The 23,187-nt window shown below is 43.1% G+C and overlaps 1 protein-coding gene across 5 annotated transcripts in view; it reads left to right on the top strand.

The window, feature by feature from the left end:
* Positions 1 to 23,187, top strand: part of LOC115126930 (deleted in malignant brain tumors 1 protein-like) — a 43,515-nt gene that overhangs the window by 8,714 nt on the left and 11,614 nt on the right. For 2 of the 5 annotated variants that reach the window (XM_065016009.1, XM_065016006.1), the window contains exons 2-13: positions 10,476 to 10,505; positions 10,737 to 11,048; positions 11,471 to 11,776; positions 13,712 to 13,987; positions 14,801 to 15,094; positions 16,651 to 16,680; positions 16,912 to 17,217; positions 17,465 to 17,770; positions 17,896 to 18,171; positions 20,631 to 20,951; positions 22,559 to 22,588; positions 22,819 to 23,130. In XM_065016009.1, the coding sequence (XP_064872081.1) occupies positions 10,476 to 10,505; positions 10,737 to 11,048; positions 11,471 to 11,776; positions 13,712 to 13,987; positions 14,801 to 15,094; positions 16,651 to 16,680; positions 16,912 to 17,217; positions 17,465 to 17,770; positions 17,896 to 18,171; positions 20,631 to 20,951; positions 22,559 to 22,588; positions 22,819 to 23,130 (2,799 nt within the window). Of the gene's footprint in view, positions 1 to 918; positions 1,275 to 4,967; positions 5,083 to 10,475; positions 10,506 to 10,736; positions 11,049 to 11,470; positions 11,777 to 13,711; positions 13,988 to 14,800; positions 15,095 to 16,650; positions 16,681 to 16,911; positions 17,218 to 17,464; positions 17,771 to 17,895; positions 18,172 to 20,630; positions 20,952 to 22,558; positions 22,589 to 22,818; positions 23,131 to 23,187 lie in introns of those variants that run through there. The other 3 variants (XM_065016007.1, XM_065016008.1, XM_065016010.1) reach the window with 3 other exon arrangements.

The raw sequence follows: 23,187 nt of genomic DNA, 5'->3' as shown, positions 1-23,187 counted from the left end.
GAGAAGGGAGGAAGAGAGCAACTGGGGAGACAGGGGAGAAGGGAGGAAGAGAGCAACTGGGGGAGACAGGGGAGAAGGGAGGAAGAGAGCAACTGGGGGAGACAGGGGAGAGGAAGGAAGAGAGCAACTGGGGGAGGAAGGAAGAGCAACTGGGGGAGACAGGGGAGAAGGGAGGAAGAGAGCAACTGGGGGAGACAGGGGAGAAGAGAGGAAGAGAGCAACTGGGGGAGACAGGGGAGAAGGGAGGAAGAGAGCAACTGGGGGAGACAGGGGAGAAGGGAGGAAGAGAGCAACTGGGGGAGACAGGGAGAAGGAAGGAAGAGAGCAACTGGGGGAGACAGGGGAGAAGGGAGGAAGAGAGCAACTGGGGGAGACAGGGGAGAAGGGAGGAAGAGAGCAACTGGGGGAGACAGGGGAGGAGGAAGGAAGAGAGCAACTGGGGAGAGGAAGGAAGAGAGCAACTGGGGGAGACAGGGGAGAAGGGAGGAAGAGAGCAACTGGGGGAGACAGGGGAGAAGGGAGGAAGAGAGCAACTGGGGAGACAGGGAGAAGGGAGGAAGAGAGCAACTGGGGGAGACAGGGGAGAAGGGAGGAAGGGAGCAACTGGGGGAGACGGGGAGAAGGAAGGAAGAGAGCAACTGGGGAGACAGGGGAGAAGGGAGGAAGAGAGCAACTGGGGGAGACGGGAGAAGGAAGGAAGAGAGCAACTGGGGGAGACAGGGGAGGAGGGAGAGAGAGGGTGAGGAACATAGTGTGTAAAAGGGTGACTAACTTGTCTGTGCAGATGAAGATAGCTGACTTTGAGAGCATGAGGGCTCAACCGTCTAGAGTTACCACAGATCACACTATTCTCTGATCCATTCTCCATGTTTCCACATAGCTGAGTTCCTGCAGATAATGAAAAACTGAAAAACAGGATGTGTCACACCCAAATGGCTCTTGGCTGTACGCCCAGAATTATCACACAAGTCACGAGGTGAACTCAAGCAGTAGAAAGTTAGAGGTGATATTATAGCACACACTATGTGTAACTTTGTTGCTCTGTCAGCAGTTTCCTGTGGAGTTTTTCTAATGTCAGTGTTTCCTGTAGGTAGGTGGGTTTAACGGATCTTATCTGCTTAAAAGTTTGTCACATCATAGAAGTAAGGAAGTAATGCGATAGAAGTCACTGTCTTCTGTCTTCATGACAGTAGACTTGTTTCGCTCAGTGGAGCCCCAGTTAGAGACAGATATGATACCTGCAGTGGTACTGATGACCCTGTTGTGGAGCACAGGTAGGATGCTCTTATACTGATATACACTTGTGACAGTTACTGAGATATGATTTGATATTGTAAGATATATTATAATTTGCAGGGTTAGTAAAATAACATACAACTGGAAGCAGACAGTAAAAATGTGTCTCAAAGCAGGACAATGATGTGATCACCTGTAAATGTACTTTACTGTAGTCTAACTGTTCATCTGGGACAGGCACTAATGTACAGTGTATTCCGAAAATGTTCCCACGTTTTGTTACAGCCTTACTTTAAAATTGATTGATGAGAAAAATAAATAATGCAATCTTCACACAGTACCACATAAAGACAAAGCAAAAACATGTTTTTAGAATTGTTCATATTTATAACACATAAAAAACAGAAATACCTTATTCACATAAGTTTTCAGACCCTTTGCTATGAGACTCGAAATTGAGCTTGTGTTCATCCTGTTTCCAGTGATCATCCTTGAGATGTTTCTACAATTTGATTGGAGGCCACTTGCAGTAAATTCAATTGATTGGACATGATTTGGAAATGTACACACCTGTCTGTATAAAAGTGGATAGAGTAACAAAGACTGTTATGCAGTGGGTTAAAGTACCTAAGTAAAAATACTTGAAAGTACTACATAAGTAGTTTTTTGGGTGTCAGTACGTTAATTACAGACTTTAGTTAAATACATAGATACACTATTACAGACTAATTAAATACATAGATACATTATTACAGACTAATTAAATACATAGATACATTATTACTGACTAATTAAATACATAGATACACTAGATAAACATTGTAACAGACTAATTAAATACGTAGATATATTATTACAGACTAATTAAATACATAGATACACTATTACAGACTAATTAAATACATAGATACACTAGATAAACATTGTAACAGACTAATTAAATACCAGACTAATTAAATACATAGATACACTATTACAGACTAATTAAATACATAGATACATTATTACAGACTAATTAAATACATAGATACACTATTACAGACTAATTAAATACATAGATACACTATTACAGACTAATTAAATACATAGATACATTATTACAGACTAATTAAATACATAGATACATTATTACAGACTAATTAAATACATAGATATATTATTACAGACTTTATTTAAGTACATAGATACATTATTACAGACTAATTAAATACATAGATACATTATTACAGACTAATTAAATACATAGATATATTATTACAGACTTTATTTAAGTACATAGATACACTATTACAGACTAATTAAATACATAGATACATTATTACAGACTAATTAAATACATAGATACATTATTACAGACTTTATTTAAGTACATAGATACACTATTACAGACTAATTAAATACATAGATACATTATTACAGACTTTATTTAAGTACATAGATACACTATTACAGACTAATTAAATACATAGATACATTATTACAGACTTTATTTAAGTACATAGATACACTATTACAGACTAATTAAATACATAGATACATTATTACAGACTTTATTTAAGTACATAGATACACTATTACAGACTAATTAAATACATAGATACATTATTACTGACTAATTAAATACATAGATACACTAGATAAACATTGTAACAGACTAATTAAATACGTAGATATATTATTACAGACTAATTAAATACGTAGATATATTATTACAGACTAATTAAATACGTAGATATATTATTACAGACTAATTAAATACATAGATACACTATTACAGACTAATTAAATACATAGATACACTAGATAAACATTGTAACAGACTAATTAAATACATAGATATATTATTACAGACTAATTAAATACATAGATACACTAGATAAACATTGTAACAGACTAATTAAATACATAGATACATTATTACTGACTAATTAAATACATAGATACACTAGATAAACATTGTAACAGACTAATTAAATACATAGATATATTATTACAGACTAATTAAATACATAGATACATTATTACAGACTAATTAAATACATAGATACATTATTACAGACTTTATTTAAGTACATAGATACATTATTACAGACTTTATTTAAGTACATAGATACATTATTACAGACTTTATTTAAGTACATAGATACACTAGACACATTATAACAGACTAATTAAATACGTACATACATTATTACTGACTAATTAAATACATAGATACACTAGATAAACATTGTAACAGACTAATTAAATACGTAGATATATTATTACAGACTAATTAAATACATAGGTACACTAGATAAACATTTGACAGGGGAGGAGGAAGGAAGAGAGCAACTGGGGGAGACAGGGGAGAAGGGAGGAAGAGAGCAACTGGGGGAGAGGAGGAAGGAAGAGAGCAACTGGGGGAGACAGGGAGAAGGAAGGAAGAGAGCAACTGGGGGAGACAGGGGAGAAGGGAGGAAGAGAGCAAATGGGGGAGACAGGGGAGAAGGGAGGAAGAAAGCAACTGGGGGAGACTGGGGAGAAGGGAGGAAGAGAGCAACTGGGGGAGACAGGGGAGAAGGGAGGAAGAGAGCAAATGGGGGAGACAGGGGAGAGGGAGGAAGAGAGCAACTGGGGGAGACAGGGGAGAAGGGAGGAGGAGAGCAACTGGGGGAGACAGGGGAGAAGGGAGGAAGAGAGCAACTGGGGGAGACAGGGGAGAAGGGAGGAAGAGAGCAAATGGGGGAGACAGGGGGAAGGAAGGAAGAGAGCAACTGGGGGAGAAAGGGGAGAAGGGAGGAAGAGAGCAACTGGGGGAGACAGGGGAGAAGGAAGGAAGAGAGCAACTGGGGAGACAGGGGAGAAGGAAGGAAGAGAGCAACTGGGGGAGACAGGGGAGAAGGGAGGAAGAGAGCAACTGGGGAGACAGGGGAGAAGGAAGGAAGAGAGCAACTGGGGGAGACAGGGGAGAAGGGAGGAAGAGAGCAACTGGGGGAGACAGGGGAGGAGGAAGGAAGAGAGCAACTGGGGGAGGAGGAAGGAAGAGAGCAACTGGGGGAGGAGGAAGGAAGAGAGCAACTGGGGGAGACAGGGGAGAAGGGAGGAAGAGAGCAACTGGGGGAGACAGGGAAGAAGGGAGGAAGAGAGCAACTGGGGGAGACAGGGGAGGAAGAGAGCAACTGGGGAGACAGGGAGAAGGAAGGAAGAGAGCAACTGGGGGAGACAGGGGAGGAGGAAGGAAGGGCAACTGGGGGAGGAAGGAAGAGAGCAACTGGGGAGACAGGGGAGGAGGGAGGAAGAGAGCAACTGGGGGAGACAGGGGAGGAGGGAGGAAGAGAGCAACTGGGGGAGACGGGAGAAGGAAGGAAGAGAGCAACTGGGGGAGACAGGGGAGAAGGGAGGAAGAGAGCAACTGGGGGAGACGGGAGAAGGAAGGAAGAGAGCAAATGGGGGAGACAGGGAGAAGGAAGGAAGAGAGCAACTGGGGGAGACAGGGGAGGAGGGAGAGAGAGGGTGAGGAACATAGTGTGTAAAAGGGTGACTAACTTGTCTGTGCAGATGAAGATAGCTGACTTTGAGAGCATGAGGGCTCAACCGTCTAGAGTTACCACAGATCACACTATTCTCTGATCCGTTCTCCATGTTTCCACATAGCTGAGTTCCTGCAGATAATGAAAAACTGAAAAACAGGATGTGTCACACCCAAATGGCTCTTGGCTGTACGCCCAGAATTATCACACAAGTCACGAGGTGAACTCAAGCAGTAGAAAGTTAGAGGTGATATTATAGCACACACTATGTGTAACTTTGTTGCTCTGTCAGCAGTTTCCTGTGGAGTTTTTCTAATGTCAGTGTTTCCTGTAGGTAGGTGGGTTTAACGGATCTTATCTGCTTAAAAGTTTGTCACATCATAGAAGTAAGGAAGTAATGCGATAGAAGTCACTGTCTTCTGTCTTCATGACAGTAGACTTGTTTCGCTCAGTGGAGCCCCAGTTAGAGACAGCCATTATACCCGCTGTGAAATTGATGATTATGTTCTGGAGCACAGGTAGGATGCTGTTATAGTGATATACACTTGTGACAGTTACTGAGATATGATTTAACATTGTAAGATATATTATAATTTGCAGGGTTAGTAAAATAACATGCAACTGGAAGCAGACAGTAAAAATGTGTCTCAAAGCAGGAACATGATGTGATCACCTGTAAATGTACTTTACTGTAGTCTAATTGTCCATCTGGGACAGGCACTAATGTACAGTGTATTCCGAAAATGTTCCCACATTTTGTTACAGCCTTACTTTAAAATTGATTGATGAGAAAAATAAATAATGCAATCTTCACACAGTACCACATAAAGACAAAGCAAAAACATGTTTTTAGAATTGTTCATATTTATAACACATAAAAAACAGAAATACCTTATTCACATAAGTTTTCAGACCCTTTGCTATGAGACTCGAAATTGAGCTTGTGTTCATCCTGTTTCCAGTGATCATCCTTGAGATGTTTCTACAATTTGATTGGAGGCCACTTGCAGTAAATTCAATTGATTGGACATGATTTGGAAATGTACACACCTGTCTGTATAAAAGTGGATAGAGTAACAAAGACTGTTATGCACTGGGTTAAAGTACTTAAGTAAAAATACTTGAAAGTACTACATAAGTCGTTTTTTGGGTGTCAGCACTTTAATTCCAGACTTTAGTTAAATACATAGATACACTAGATAAACACTATAACATACCTTAAGGGAACATTTTGACACTCGCCATATGGTTAGTGAGAAAGTCCATATTGCAAATGTACGGTCCCTTTCTAGACGTCCGAAAACGTTTCTAAAATTTGCGGACAACGTCGGGCCGTGCGGCAGGGCCAGATCTTCCAGGAAGTCATCAAACGAACTCTCTCGGACATTCGGTTTCCGTTTGATAAAATATTCAAATTTTGGTCATTTTTCCGCTGTCCCGGTAAATCCCACAAGAGGGCGAATGGAATCATATTGCAAATGTGCAAAACATCACCAATCACGACGTGGCCTTATTTCCTAAATGGAAAATATTTTGAAGACGAAACTTGGTGAGCATAGGTTTGGCATAATGGGCAGTTGGCCCCGAACAAGATGGTGTCGAGGCCTCAACGGTTTTTGAGTTATGGCCATTTTTCTGGGATTAAAGGTCAACAATGAAAATAGAAAAATAATTTGACCGCTTCACATCAAAGTAAGTGAACCTACGGTGTCAATAAAAAAAGAACCAGCCATTTATCTATTTAAGAGAAATCGTACAATGTCAAATTGGTGATGTTCCAAGATAGGTGTTTTTTGTTATTGAAAAGTTACAGATCCAGTTGCAGTGTGTTCATATGAATCTTTTTAAAGTGTGCTTTGGAGCTCTGCGAGATTTCTGTGATTTTCTGAAGTAACACACACTCATTCAATCCTCTGTAAATAAGTCAGTTCTTAACATAAAGACTTAAAACTGAATATTGTATAAGTGCCTAGCCCAAGGAGGATGTGTGTTCACTTTCAGCTTCCTGTGTAAACCAGAAGTGCCTTAAAATGGTGTCATAGCTGCTGTTTCGAAGGGTTAAAAAGGTCAGATCTTTTTAAAACTTCATATGTGTGATTAGGCAACCCCCATGAACTGTAAATCAGTCATTTTACCCAACAGATGTCAAAGAAAAGCTCTCTCTCTCACACACACACACACACACCCGCAGCAAGGATGCCATGATTGGTGTCACAGGGGCTGTTTCGAAGGGTTAAAAAGGTCATATCTTTTCAAAACTTCATATTTGTGATTAAGCAACCCCCATGAACTGTAAATCAGTCATGTCTCCCATAAAATATCTAAGAAAAAAATCACACACAGCTAGGACAGAGGGACACATTGAGGTACGTAGAGTCAGACAGTGCCTGCAATAGTTACAGTGCCTTGCGAAAGTATTCGGCCCCCTTGAACTTTGCGACCTTTTGCCACATTTCAGGCTTCAAACATAAAGATATAAAACTGTAATTTTTTGTGAAGAATCAACAACAAGTGGGACACAATCATGAAGTGGAACGACATTTATTGGATATTTCAAAGTTTTTTAACATATCAAAAACTGAAAAATTGGGCGTGCAAAATTATTCAGCCCCTTTACTTTCAGTGCAGCAAACTCTCTCCAGAAGTTCAGTGAGGATCTCTGAATGATCCAATGTTGACCTAAATGACTAATGATGATAAATACAATCCACCTGTGTGTAATCAAGTCTCCGTATAAATGCACCTGCACTGTGATAGTCTCAGAGGTCCGTTAAAAGCGCAGAGAGCATCATGAAGAACAAGGAACACACCAGTTCTAGAGCTCAGGTCGATAGTGCGAGGTGAGTTACATGGCTCTAGAAGGTTCTCGGACCGAGAAACAGCCTCGTACATTTGCAATGACTTCAATTCATTTTGACCATTACGAAAATGCCGACATTTAGAAAAGTCCCAGAGTCACAAGACTAGGTGCATTGAAATCGGATCGGCCCATAGAGACGGCCCCCAACGTTTCTGTCCGATAGCTCATTCAAGGACCCCGTAGCAAGGCATGGAAAAAAGTGGATTTTCAGCACCAATGCAAATGCGCTACGCTAAATGCTAATAGCGCTCGTTAAAACTCAAACGTTCATTAAAACACACATGCAGGGTACTGAATTAAAGCTACACTCGTTGTGAATCCAGCCAACAAGTCAGATTTTTAAAATGCTTTTCGGCGAAAGCATGAGAAGCTATTATCTGATAGCATGCAACACCCCGAAATACCTGAAGGGGACGTAAAACCAAATAATTAGCATAGCCGGTGCTACACAAAACGCAGAAATAAAATATAAAACATTCATTACCTTTGACGAGCTTCTTTGTTGGCACTCCTAGATGTCCCATAAACATCACTATTGGGTCTTTTTTTTTCGATTAAATCGGTCCATATATACCCTAAATATCGATCTATGAAAAGTATGTGATCCAGGAAAAAACACAGTTTTAAAACGCAACGTCATTTTTATTTATTTTTTTTAATTAAAAAAGTCGACGATAAACTTCAAAATACTTTTGTAATCCAACTTTAGGTATTAGTACACGTTAATAATCTATCAAATTGATCACGGGGCGATGTGTATTCAATAGCTCCACGTCTTAAAATCATGGTCGAAAATGTATCTTCCAAAACATCCTGTCGGAGACCGGAAGGAATGGGCTCTCTCTTACTCGTTTGACCAAGAAACAAAGCCCAGGCAATTGACAAGACTGGCGACATCGTGTGGAAGCTGTAGGACTTGCAATCTCAGCCCCATGTAATTTGCTTTCCCATAGACAATACATGCAAGTTGCGCATTGATATATTTTCCAGTTTTTGGTGATCAGTTTTTCTTGTGCTTTTCGATGAAACACACGTTATGTTATAGTCACAGCCGTGATTTAACCAGTTTTAGAAACGTCAGAGTGTTTTCTATCCACACATACTAATCATATGCATATACTATATTCCTGGCATGAGTAGGAGGACGCTGGAATGTTGCGCAATTTTTAACAGAATGTTTGAAAAAGTAAGGGGGGTGATACGTTTTCGAGAAAAAAAAAACGTTTTTCAAAATTTTACTCTTGGGTCTTGACTTGCAATATGAAAAAAAAAAAAAAAGTGAAGAGCACTCGCCATCTGTTGGATTTTTTAAAGTGTTACACTTAGCATTTGCCATATGGCATTTGCAATCAACTTTGAATGAAACGACGCCGAATTGAGTGGTATTGGACACCGTGTATATGGTTCGTACGGTGCCAATATGTTCCCATTCATTTTTGTCTATTTGAGGGGGAGTTCCCTTACATACTATAATTAAATATATAGATACATTATTACAGACATTAATTAAATACATAGATACATTATTACATACATTAGTTAAATACATAGAGACACTAGATAAACATAACAGCAATTTTGCCACCATAGACAATCTCAGCCAGCCGGCTCCACCAGGACCCTCTCAGCCAGCTAGCTCCACTAGGGCCCTCTCAGCCAGCTATCTCTATTAGGGCCCTCTCAGCCAGCCGGCTCCACCAGGACCCGCTCAGCCAGCTAGCTCCACTAGGGCCCTCTCAGCCAGGCTGCTCTACTTGGGCCCTCTCAGCCATCTAGCTCCACTAGGGCCCTATCAGCCAATCGGCTAAACTAGGGCCCTCATACCCAGCCGGATCCACTGGGGCCCTCTCAGCCAGCCGGCTCAACTGGGGCCCTCTCAGCCTGCCAGCCAGCCATCTGCAGAATATACACTAAATCACCAAAAGTATGTCGACACTGTTCTCAATACAAAATCATGGATTTAGTCCCCCCCCTTTGCTGCCATAACAGCCTCCAGTCTTCTGGGAAGGCTTTCCACTACATGGTGGAACATTGCTGCTATAACAGCCTCCAGTCTTCTGGGAAGGCTTTCCACTACATGGTGGAACATTGCTGCTATAACAGCCTCCAGTCTTCTGGGAAGGCTTTCCACTACATGGTGGAACATTGCTGCTATAACAGCCTCCAGTCTTCTGGGAAGGCTTTCCACTACATGGTGGAACATTGCTGCTATAACAGCCTCCAGTCTTCTGGGAAGGCTTTCCACTACATGGTGGAACATTGCTGCTATAACAGCCTCCAGTCTTCTGGGAAGGCTTTCCACTAGATGTTGGAACATTGCTGCTATAACAGCCTCCAGTCTTCTGGGAAGGCTTTCCACTAGATGTTGGAACATTGCTGCTATAACAGCCTCCAGTCTTCTGGGAAGGCTTTCCACTAGATGTTGGAACATTGCTGCTATAACAGCCTCCACTGTTCTGCGAAGGCTTTCCACTAGATGGTGGAACATTGCTGCAGTGACTTGCTTCCATTCAGCCACAAGAGCATTAGTGAGGTCGGGCGATTAGACCTGACTCGAAGTCGTTGTTCCAATTCATCCCAAAGGTTTTCGATGGAGTTGAGGTCAGGGCTTTGTGAAGTTCAACCACACAATTTGAAGGGGTGTCCACATACTTTTGTATATATAGTGTATGTACACATGGGTGTTGTTGTACCATACCAACGATAAGCCTGTCTTCCCCATCACATCATGAGGTCATGTTGATGTTCATTTAACCTCTGTCTCTCTCTTTCTCCTCTGACTCCTCCCTTTCTCATTTGTTTCTCTCTGTATCTCTGTCTCTCTGTCTCTCTGTCTCTTTCTCCTCTGTCTCTCTCTTTCTCCTCAGATCTCCAGGCTCAAAGCGTCAGTCCACCAGGTAGGTAGAGTATAAATCTACAGTGATTATAGCAGTTCAATATTGGTCAACTTTATTATCCCACATGGAGAAATTCATGTGTCCATACAAACCATTCTAAAACCCAATAACAAGTAGTGTTTTATGGAACTACTAATACTTGTCAACCACAAAGCATTACTGCTGTTAGAATAACAGAATCACTGTCATCATCTGTCCTCACCACTGTGTTTTCCTCTCTGCTGTTTACAGCTGAATACTCAGTCAGACTGGTGGATGGGACCACTTCCTGTTCTGGGAAAGTGGAAGTCTTCTACAGAGGAGAGTGGTTGGGTCTATGTCCTAGTTGGTGGAGCATAATGAAAGAGGCCAAGGTTTTGTGTAGAGAGCTGAACTGTGGGAATCCTGTAGCTGAATCTATTGGACCTCTGGTTGAGGATGGAAGAAAAAGAGGATTATTTCTTTATAGTTGTAGGGGAAATGAGTCATTGTTTAGACAGTGTGACATCAGAGGAGAACCTGGTTACTGCTTTGGTGAATATTATCATCATGTGATCTGTTCAGGTAAGAGACTGGTCTTATTGAGAGATTTATTTATACATTATACAATATTACCATGTATCATGTTTTATGTGTTTTTAATTCATTTAAATAGAGGGAGAGATGTCAGATGTATTTAAACATTATATTTGTGTTTGTATATTGGTTTATGGGAGATGTTCATGGGCAGATCATTGTAGTTCAGATGGTACTGAAGTGAAGCTGCCTGATGGATGTCCAGCTGTTTATTTTCTATAAAGTGAACTTATTCCTGTCTCCTGCCTGCATTATTCCCAACCCTATCCTGAGTGACTAAGAACCCATGTCTACCTCTTACAGTATCAAACATAGCAAACTACAATCTTTTATCCAACATATTTGTGTTTAGTCCTTGACAGTGTCATCAACAAAACTGAATGAATGTTCAACCAACTCTTTTTCTCCAGAGTCTGTGTGGCTTGTGGATGGAGCTGGTCTCTGCTCTGGGAGAGTGGAGGTGAAGTCCAGTCAGTCCTGGGCCTCAGTGTGTGAAGCTGACTTTGACCGGCAGGATGCAGAGGTAGTCTGTAGGGATATTGGCTGTGGGGCTCCTGCAGCTCTACAGGGGGGGCTCTATGGAGAAGGTGAGGGTCAGACCTGGGATAAAGAGTTCCAGTGTAAAGGCAAAGAGTCCCTTCTCCTGGACTGTGACACCTCAGACAGAAAACACAACACCTGCCTACCTGGTAATGCTGTTGGACTCACCTGCTCAGGTAAGAAACAGTTTGTCACTCAGTCAACATTGTTTCTCACCTGGAGTGAAGAACATGAGAGACAATACACAGTGGGGAGAACAAGTATTTGATACACTCCCGATTTTGCAGGTTTTCCTACTTTCAACGAAGGTCTGTAATTTTTATCATAGGTACACTTCAACTGTAAGAGGCGGAATCTAAAACAAAAATCCAGAAAATCACATTGTATGATTTTTAAAGAATTAATTTGCATTTTATTGCATGACATAAGTATTTGATACATCAGAAAAGCAGAACTTAATATTTGGTACAGAAACCTTTGTTAGCAATTACAGAGATCATACGTTTCCTGTAGTTCTTGACCAGGTTTGCACACACTGCAGCAGGGATTTTGGCCCACTCCTCCATACAGACCTTCTCCAGATCGTTCAGGTTTCGGGGCTGTCGCTGGGCAATACGGACTTTCAGCTCCCTCCAAAGATTTTCTATTGGGTTCAGCTCTGGAGACTGGCTAGGCCACTACAGGATATTGAGATGCTTCTTACAGAGCCACTCCTTTGTTGCCCTGGCTGTGTGTTTCGGGTCGTTTTCATGCTGGAAGACCCAGCCACGACCCATCTTCAATGCTCTTACTGAGGGAAGGAGGTTGTTGGCCAAGATCTCACGATACATGGCCCCATCCATCCTCCCCTCAATACGGTGCAGTCGTCATGTCCCCTTTGCAGAAAAGCATCCCCAAATAATTATGTTTCCACCTCCATGCTTCACGGTTGGGATGGTGTTCTTGGGGTTGTAATCATCCTTCTTCTTCCTCCAAACACGGCGAGTGGAGTTTAGACCAAAAAGCTATATTTTTGTCTCATCAGACCACATGACCTTATCCCATTCCTCCTCTGGATCATCCAGATGGTCATTGGCAAACTTCAGATGGGCCTGGACATGCGCTGGCTTGAGCAGGGGGACCTTGCGTGCGCTGCAGGATTTTAATCCATGACGGCGTAGTGTGTTACTAATGGTTTTCTTTGAGACTGTGGTCCCAGCTCTCTTCAGGTCATTGACCAGGTTCTGCCGTGTAGTTCTGGGCTGATCCCTCACCTTCCTCATGATCATTGATGCCCCATGAGGTGAGATCTTGCATGGAGCCCCAGACCGAGGGTGATTGACCGTCATCTTGAACTAATTCCATTTTCTAATAATTGCGCCAAAAGTTGTTGCCTTCTCACCAAGCTGCTTGCCTATTGTCCTGTAGCCCATCCCAGCCTTGTGCAGGTCTACAATTTTATCCCTGATGTCCTTACACAGCTCTCTGGTCTTGGCCATTGTAGAGAGGTTGGAGTCTGTTTGATTGAGTGTGTGGACGGGTGTCTTTTATACAGGTAACGAGTTCAAACAGGTGCAGTTAATACAGGTAATGAGTGGAGAACAGGAGGGCTTAATAAACAATAACTAACAGGTCTGTGAGATCCGGAATTCTTACTGGTTGGTAGGTGATCAAATACTTATGTCATGCAATAAAATGCAAATTATTTACTTAAAAAGCATACAATGTGATTTTCTGGATTTTTGTTTTAGATTCCGCCTCTCACAGTTGTTTTTATTTATATTTATTTGTTTTTACTTTATTTAACTAGGCAAGTCAGTTAAGAACAAATTTTTATTTATAATGACAGCCTAGGAACCGTGGGTTAACTGCCTGTTCAGGGGCAGAACATTGTCAGCTCAGGGATTTGAACTTGCAACCTTCCGGTTACTTGTCCAACACTCTAACCACTAGGCTACCCTTCCGCCCCAGTTGAAGTGGACCTATGATAAAAATGATCATATACCTCTACATGCTTTGTAAGTAGGAAAACCTGCAAAATTGGCAGTGTATCAAATAATTGTTCTCCACACTGTAGGTGTGTTTTAGTGAGTAAATAGTAAGATTACTGTCTCTCGATTTTCTTTTCTCAGAGCCTGATAATGTGAGGCTGGTGGGAGGAGGCAGTCGCTGTGCTGGTGGAGTGGAGTGGTACGACCAGGGAGAGTGGAGGACTGTGGGAACTCTCTCTGACGTGAAGGCTATGGCTGCAGTAGTGTGTAGACAGTTGGGTTGTGGCTCCACTCTTTCAGTACTACCTGGAGACACCACTAGAAGGTTTGGAGTTTCCTGTTCTGGGTCTGAGTCTTCACTAAGGGAGTGTTTGACAAGTTATGATCTCCTTCCTGGACTCACAGTGATCTGCTCAGGTAATAACAAGATACACTATATGGCCAACAGTAAGTGGACTTTAGTGGATTCGCCTTTTTCAGTCACACCTGTTGCTGACAGGTGTATAAAATCAAGCACACCGCCATGCAATCTCCATAGACAAACATTGACAGTAGAATGGACTTACTGAAGATATCATTTACTTTCAACGTGGCAAGTCTAGAAGCAACAACGGCTCAGCTGTGAAGTGGTAGACAATACAAGCTCACAGAACGGACCACCAAGTGTTGAAGTGTGTAGAGCGTAGGAATAATCCTCTGTTGTAAAACTCACTGCTGAGTTCCACATACTTTTGTCCATGTATTATATCTCCTTCCTGGACTCACAGTGATCTGCTCAGGAAATATCAACATATTATAATTATATTCAACTGATTTCCTTCATTCATACAACTTCCTCTGCACCTCTCATGATGACTGTTTAGCTTGTAAGTCTACTTTGCAAAATAGATCACTCAGTCAAGTAGGAATCAAATACACCTTAAATATCCCAGAATGCTTTTGTATTTGAGTTTTACCTCATTGAAAGTCTCTACTCACTACCACATGTCATGTTATTGTCACATCTAAATGAGGAAAGTAGTTGAGGAGCTACGTTTTCTTTTTCTCTCCTCTAGTTCCAGATGTCCTGCTTAAGCCTGATATCAACATATGTTGTCTCAGTGACTGTAGGCCCAATACTCATTTTGCCCTGTGAGGGAGGGAGGCTGGCACTGTTACATGCTGATGTTATTTTCATATCTATAGGAAACTAGTTGAAGAGGTTTTTCTTGTTCTCTTTTATTGTTACAGATCTCCTGGTCCAGCCTGATATCTCCCTGACTGACTCATTGGGAGGGGTCTCCAGGGACCACAACTTCACCATCACCTGCTCCACTCAGCCACAGTACCCAGGAGGCTCCTTCCTCCTCACGTTCACCGGCTCCAACATACAGCAGATCCAGCCAGCTGTCAATCACTCTGCTGCCTTCCACTTCCCTGCTGCAGATGACTCCCACCAAGGGAACTACAGCTGTGTTTATGACAATTATGTTTTCTCTCATAACTTCTCCTCTGAGAGTGAGCTCCTCTCCCTCGCCATCACAGGTAATTGTGTGTGAAGAGGAGAGGGGGAGGAGAGGAAATGAGAGAGGGAGAGGGTTGAGGAGAGGAGAGGAGGAGAAGGGGAGAGGAGGTACTGTTTGTCTCCCACCGTTCCACTCAGAGGACTCTACCTTCTGGTATCAAGTGGGCGTTTCCTCCATATTTAGTAAACCAGTCATTTCAGTGAAGGGAACAAGTGTACACTTTAGGAGAAAGGAGAGATAATTGGGGCAATGCTTCTTTCTTGTCTACAGTCCTGCGTCTGTGACACCAGATTACCACCTAGTGGCCATAAGAGGAACTGTCCTGTCAGTGTGTTTTTACTGCTGGCTCAAAACAACACATGACCTGAAAACAGGATATGATTCATGTGTGAGTACTAAAAGCAAATGAATATAGGATATTTTGTAGTATATTTATTATATATGTGGGTCTGATAAGTAAACACTCTAAATGTTTGCTGTTTTATCACTCAGAAGAACATTGGGAACTATGTAACCAAACACATGTGAAACCTCATGATATGAGTGATAAGAAGTGTTTAAAAAGGTGAGTTCTGAACCCTGTAGACTACAGCACTACTTCTGAAGAAGACCAGAGTCATTTCAGAATGAAGACTGCTATAGTTCTGATGGTGTTGCTGTTCTGTCTGTCTGGGGCCTGGACTCAGGGAGAGACTGGAGGGGTGACTAGTAGTTCTGCCTGCTGCCCGAAATTACACTAAATCACTAAAAGTATGTGGACACCTGCTGTTCAAACATCTCAATCAGAAATAATGCATTTGCATGGATTTAGTCCCCCCCCTTTGCTGCTGCTATCTTCTGGGAAGGCTTTCCAGATGTAGGAACATTGCTCCACTCTTCTGGGAAGGCTTTCCACTAGATGTTGGAACATTGCTGCTATAACAGCCTCCAGTCTTCTTCTGATGTTGAACATTGGCTTTCCACTAGATGTAGGAACATTGCTGCTATAACAGCCTCCACTCTTCTGGGAAGGCTTTCCACTAGATGTAGGAACATTGCTGCTATAACAGCCTCTACTCTTCTGGGAAGGCTTTCCACTAGATGTAGGAACATTGCTGCTATAACAGCCTCCAGTCTTCTGGGAAGGCTTTCCACTAGATGTTGGAACATTGCTGCTATAACAGCCTCCACTCTTCTGGGAAGGCTTTCCACTAGATGTAGGAACATTGCTGCTATAACAGCCTCCAGTCTTCTGGGAATGCTTTCCACTAGATGTAGGAACATTGCTGCAGTGACTTGCTTCCATTCAGCCACAAGAGCATTAGGGAGGTCGGGTGATTAGACCTGACCCGAAGTCGTTGTTCCAATTCATCCCAAAGGTTTTCGATGGAGTTGAGGTCAGGGCTTTGTGAAGTTCAACCACATAATTTGAAGGGGTGTCCACATACTTTTGTATATATAGGGTATGTACACATGGGTGTTGTTCCACCATACCAACAATAAGCCTGTCTTCCACATCACATCATGAAAGGTCATGTTGATGTTCATTTAACCTCTGTCTCTCTCTTTCTCCTCTGTCTCTCTCTTTCTCCTCAGATCTCCAGGTTCAAAGCGTCAGTCCACCAGGTAGGTAGAGTATAAATCTACAGTGATTATAGCAGTTCAATATTAGTCAACTTTATTATCCCACATGGAGAAATGCATGTGTCCATACAAACCATTCTAAAACCCAATAACAAGTAGTGTTTTATGGAACTACTAATACTTGTCAACCACAAAGCATCACTGCTGTTAGAATAACAGAATCACTGTCATCATCTGTCCTCACCACTGTGTTTTCCTCTCTGCTGTTTACAGCTGAATACTCAGTCAGACTGGTGAATGGGACCACTTCCTGTTCTGGGACAGTGGAAGTCTTCTACAGAGGAGAGTGGTTGGGTCTATGTCCTGTGTGGTGGAGCATGAGAGATGTTAAGGTTTTGTGTAGAGAGCTGAACTGTGGGAATCCTGTATCTGAATCTATAGGACCTCTGATTGAAGATGGAAGAAGAGGAGTATTTCTTTATAGTTGTAGGGGAAATGAGTCATTGTTTAGACAGTGTGACATCAGAGGAAGACCTGGTGTCTGTAATGGTGGATATTATCATCATGTGACCTGTTCAGGTAAGAGACTGGTCATATTGAGACATTTATTTGTACATTATACAATATTACTTTATTGAAGTGAACTTATTCCTGTCTCCTGCCTGCATTATTCCCAACCCGATCCTGAGTGACGAAGAACCCATTTCTACCTCTTACAGTATCAAATGTAGCAAACTACAATCTTTTATCCAACATATTTGTGTTTAGTCCTCAACAGTGTCATCAACAAAACTGATTGAATGTTCAACCAACTCTTTTTCTCCAGAGTCTGTGAAGCTTGTGGATGGAGCTGGTCTCTGCTCTGGGAGAGTGGAGGTGAAGTCCAATCAGTCCTGGGCCTCAGTGTGTGAAGCTGACTTTGACCGGCAGGATGCAGAGGTAGTCTGTAGGGATGTTGGCTGTGGGGCTCCTGCAGCTCTACAGGGGGGGCTCTATGGAGAAGGTGGGGGTCAGACCTGGGATAAAGAGTTCCAGTGTAAAGGCAATGAGTCCCTTCTCCTGGACTGTGACACCTCAGACAGAGAGAACAACACCTGCCTACCTGGTAATGCTGTTGGACTCACCTGCTCAGGTAAGAAACAGTTTGTCACTCAGTCAACATTGTTTCTCACCTGGAGTGAAGAATATGAGAGACAATATAGGTGTGTTTTAGTGAGAAAATAGTAAGATTACTGTCTCTCTCTTTTATTTTCTCAGAGCCTGATGATGTGAGGCTGGTGGGAGGAGGCTGTCGCTGTGCTGGTGGAGTGGAGTGGTACGACCAGGGAGAGTGGAGGACTGTGGGAACTCTCTCTGACGTGAAGGCTATAGCTGCAGTTGTGTGTAGACAGCTGGATTGTGGCTCCACTGTTTCAGCACTAACAGGAAACATCACTAGAGGGTTTGGAGTTTCCTGTTCTGGGTCTGAGTCTTCACTGAGGGAATGTTCCAGAAGTTATGATCTCCTTCCTGGACTCACAGTGATCTGCTCAGGTAATAACAAGATGCACTATATTGCCAACAGTAAGTGGACTTCAGTGGATTCGGCTTTTTCAGTCAAACCTGTTGCTGACAGGTGTCTAAAATCAAGCACACAGCCATGCAATCTCCATAGACAAACATTGCCATTAGAAGAGTCTTACTGAAGATCTCAGTGACTTTCAACGTGGCAAGTCTAGGAGCAACAACGGCTCAGTCGTGAAGTGGTAGACAACACAAGCTCACAGAACGGACCGCCGAGTGTTGAAGTGTGTAGAGCGTAAGAATAATCCTCTGTTGTAAAACTCACTGCTGAGTTCCACATACTTTTGTCCATGTATTATATCTCCTTCCTGGACTCACAGTGATCTGCTCAGGAAATATCAACATATTATAATTATATTCAACTGATTTCCTTCATTCATACAACTTCCTCTGCACCTCTCATGATGACTGTTTAGCTTGTCAGTCTGCTTTACTAAATAGATCACTCAGTCAAGTAGGAATCAAATACCACTTAAATATCCCAGAATGCTTTTGTGTTTGAGTGTTATCTCAGTGAACGTCTCTACTCACTACCACTGTCACATGTCATGTTATTGTCACATCTAAATGAGGAAAGTAGTTGAGGAGCTACATTTTCTTTTTCTCTCCTCTAGTTCCAGATGTCCTGCTTCAGCCTGATATCAACATACAGTATATCACAATAGTGAGTACACCGCTTGCATTTTTGTAAATATTTGAGTATATCTTTTCATGTGACAACACTGAAGAAATGACACTTTGCTACATTGTAAAGTAGTGAGTGTACAGTTTGTATAACAGTGTAAATTTGCTGTCCCCGCAAAATAACTCAACACACAGCCATTAATGTCTAAACCGCTGGCAACAAAAGTGAGTACACCTCTAAGTGAAAATGTCAAAATCGGGCCCAAAGTGTCAATATTTTGTGTGGCCACCATCATTTTCCAGCACTTCCTTAACCCTCTTGGGCATGGAGTTCACCAGAGCTTCACAGGTTGCCACTGGAGTCCTCTTCCACTCCTCCATGATGACATCACGGAGCTGGTGGATGTTAGAGACCTTGCACTCCTCCACCTTCCGTTTGAGGATGCCCCACAGATGCTCAATAGGGTTTAGGTCTGGAGACATGCTTGGCCAGTCCATCACCTTTACCCTCAGCTCCTTTAGCAAGGTCGTGGTCGTCTTGGAGGTGTGTTTGGGGTCGTTATCATGTTGGAATACTGCCCTGCGGCCCAGTCTCCAAAGGGAGGGGATCATGCTCTGCTTCAGTATGTCACAGTACATGTTGGCATTCATGGTTCCCTCAATGGACTGTAGCTCCCTAGTACCGGCAGCACTCATGCAGCCCCAGACCATGACACTCCCACCACCATGCTTGACTGTAGGCAAGACACACTTGTCTTTGTACTCCTCACCTGGTTGCCGCCACACAAGATTGACACCATCTGAACCAAATAAGTTTATCTTTGTCTCATCAGACCACAGGATATGGTTCCAGTAATACATGTCCTTAGTCTGCTTGTCTTCAACAAACTGTTTGCGGGCTTTCTTGTGCATCATCTTTAGAAGAGGCTTCCTTCTGGGACGACAGCCATGCAGACCAATTTGATGCAGTGTACGGCGTATGGTCTGAGCACTGACAGGCTGACCCCCCACCCCTTCAACCTCTGCAGCAATGCTGGCAGCACTCATACGTCTATTTCCCAAAGACAACCTCTGGATACGACGCTGAGCACGTGCACTCAACTTCTTTGGTCGACCATGGCGAGGCCTGTTCTGAGTGGAACCTGTCCAGTTAAACCGCTGCATGGTCTTGGCCACCGTGCTGCAGCTCAGTTTCAGGGTCTTGGCAATCTTCTTATAGCCCAGGCCATCTTTATGTAGAGCAACAATTCTTTTTTTCAGATCCTCAGCAAGTTATTTGCCATGAGATGCCATGTTGAACTTCCAGTCAGTATGAGGGAGTGTGAGAGCGATGACACCAAATTTAACACACCTGCTCCCCATTCACACCTGAGACCTTGTAACACTAACGAGTCACATGACACCGGGGAGGGAAATGGCTAATTGGGCCCAATTTGGACATTTTCACTTAGGGGTGTACTCACTTTTGTTGCCAGTGGTTTAGACATTAATGGCTGTGTGTTGAGTTATTTTGAGGGGACAGCAAATTGACACTGTTATACAAACTGTACACTCACTACTTTACAATGTAGCAAAGTGTCATTTCTTCAGTGTTGTCACATGAAAAGATATACTCAAATATTTACAAAAATGTGAGGGGTGTACTCACTTTTGTGATATACTGTATGTTGTCTCAGTGACTGTAGGCCCACTACTCATGTTGCCCTGAGAGGGAGGGTGGCTGGCACTGTTACATGCTGATGTTATTGTCATATCTATAGGAAACTAGTTGAAGAGGTTTTTCTTGTTCTCTTTTATTGTTACAGATCTCCTGGTCCAGCCTGATATCTTCCTGACTGACTCAATGGGAGGGGTCTTCAGGGGCCACCAGGGGCCCGAGGTGTTTAGGGGCTACAGCTTCACCATCACCTGCTCCACTCAGCCACAGTACCCAGGAGGCTCCTTCCTCCTCACATTCACCGACTCCAACAGAACCCAGACCCAGCCAGCTGTCAATCACTCTGCTGCCTTCCTCTTCCCTGCTGCAGATGACTCCCACCAAGGGAACTACAGCTGTGTTTATGACAATGATGTTTTCTCTCATAACTTCTCCTCTGAGAGTGAGCTCCTCTCCCTCACCATCACAGGTAACTGGGTGTTAAGAGGAGACGGGGAGGAGAGGAGATGAGATGAGATGAGAGAGGGAGAGGGTTGAGGAGAGGAGAGGAGATGAGAGAGGGAGAGGGAGAGGGTTGAGGAGAGGAGAGGAGATGAGAGAGGGAGAGGGAGAGGGTTGAGGAGATGAGATGAGAGAGGGAGAGGAGATGAGAGAGGGAGAGGGAGAGGGTTGAGGAGAGGAGAGGAGATGGGAGAGGGAGAGGGTGAGGGAGAGGGGAGGAGATGAGATGAGAGAGGGAGAGGGTTGAGGAGAGGAGAGGAGATGAGATGAGAGAGGGAGAGGGTTGAGGAGAGGAGAGGAGATGAGAGAGGGAGAGGGAGAGGGTTGAGGAGATGAGATGAGAGAGGGAGAGGAGATGAGAGAGGGAGAGGGTTGAGGAGAGGAGAGGAGAGGAGAGGAGATGAGAGAGGGAGAGGGAGAGGGTATGGGAGAGGGGAGGAGAAGAGAGGAGAGGAGAGGAGAGGAGAGGAGAGGAGAGGAGAGGAGAGGAGAGGAGAGGAGAGGAGAGGAGAGGAGAGGAGAGAGGGAGAGGGAGAGGGTTGAGGAGAGGAGAGGGAGAGGGGGAGAAGGGGAGAGGAGGTACTGTTTATCTCCTATCATTCCACTCAGAGGACTGTACATTCTGTTATCAAGTGGGCGTTTCCACTATATTTAGTTTACCAGTCATTTCAGTGAAGGGAACAAGTGTACACTTTAGGAGAAAGGAGAGATAATTGGGACAATGCTTCTTTCTTGTCTACAGTCCTGCGTCTGTGACACCAGATTACCACCTAGTGGCCATAAGAGGAACTGTCCTGTCAGTGTGTTTTTACTGCTGGCTCAAAACAACACATGACCTGCATACATGATATGATTCATGTGTGAGTACTAAAAGCAAATGAATATAGTATATTATAGTATATGTATTATATATGTGGGTCTGATAAGTAAACACTCTAAATGTTTGCTGTTTTATCACTCAGAAGAACATGGGGCACTATTTAACCAAACACATGTGAAACCTCATGATATGAGTGATAAGGTGTTTAAAAAGGTGAGTTCTGAACCCTGTAGACTACTGCACTACTTCTGAAGAAGACCAGAGTCATTTCAGAATGAAGACTGCTATAGTTCTGACGGTTTTGCTGTTCTGTCTGTCTGGGGCCTGGACTCAGGGAGAGACTGGAGGGGTGACCAGTAGGTCCGTCCGCCCCCCTGCTATTCAGTCTTCTGGGAAGGCTTTCCACTAGATGTTGGAACATTGCTGCTATAACAGCCTCCAGTCTTCTGGGAAGGCTTTCCACTAGATGTTGGAACATTGCTACAGTGACTTGCTTCCATTCAGCCACAAGAGCATTAGTGAAGTCGGGTGATTAGACCTTAGGTGTTCAATGGAGTTGAGGTCAGGGCTTTGTAAAGTTCTTCCACACAATTTGAAGGGGTGTCCACATACTTTTGTAAATATAGTGTGTGTACACATGGGTGTTGTTGCACCATACCAACAATAAGCCTGTCTACCCCATCACATCATGAGGTCATGTTGATGTTCATTTAACCTCTGTCTCTCTCTGCCTCTGTCTCTCTCTTTCTCCTCAGATCTCCAGGCTCAAAGCGTCAGTCCACCAGGTAGGTAGAGTATAAATCTACAGTGATTATAGCAGTTCAATATTCGTCAACTTTATTACCCACAAGGAGAAATTCATGTGTCCATACAAACCATTCTAAAACCCAATAACAAGTAGTGTTTTATGGAACTACTAATACTTGTCAACCACAAAGCATCACTGCTGTTAGAATAACAGAATCACTGTCATCATCTGTCCTCACCACTGTGTTTTCCTCTCTGCTGTTTACAGCTGAACTCTCAGTCAGACTGGTGAATGGAACCACTTCCTGTTCTGGGAAAGTGGAAGTCTTCTACAGAGGAGAGTGGTTGGGTCTATGTCCTAGTTGGTGGAGCATAATGAAAGAGACTAAGGTTTTGTGTAGAGAGCTGAACTGTGGGAATCCTGTAGCTGAATCTAGAGGACCTCTGATTGAAGATGGAAGAGGAGGAGGATTATTTCTTTATAGTTGTAGGGGAAATGAGTCATTGTTTAGACAATGTGAGATCAGAGGAGAACCTGGTGTCTGTGATGGTGGATATTATCATCATGTGACCTGTTCAGGTAAGAGACTGGTCATATTGAGACATTTATTTGTTCAATATATAATATTGCCATGTA

This window comes from Oncorhynchus nerka, unplaced genomic scaffold, assembly GCF_034236695.1.
Source record: "Oncorhynchus nerka isolate Pitt River unplaced genomic scaffold, Oner_Uvic_2.0 unplaced_scaffold_1180, whole genome shotgun sequence".
NCBI lineage: Eukaryota > Metazoa > Chordata > Actinopteri > Salmoniformes > Salmonidae > Oncorhynchus > Oncorhynchus nerka.
This window is presented reverse-complemented; position numbering and strand designations above follow the sequence as displayed.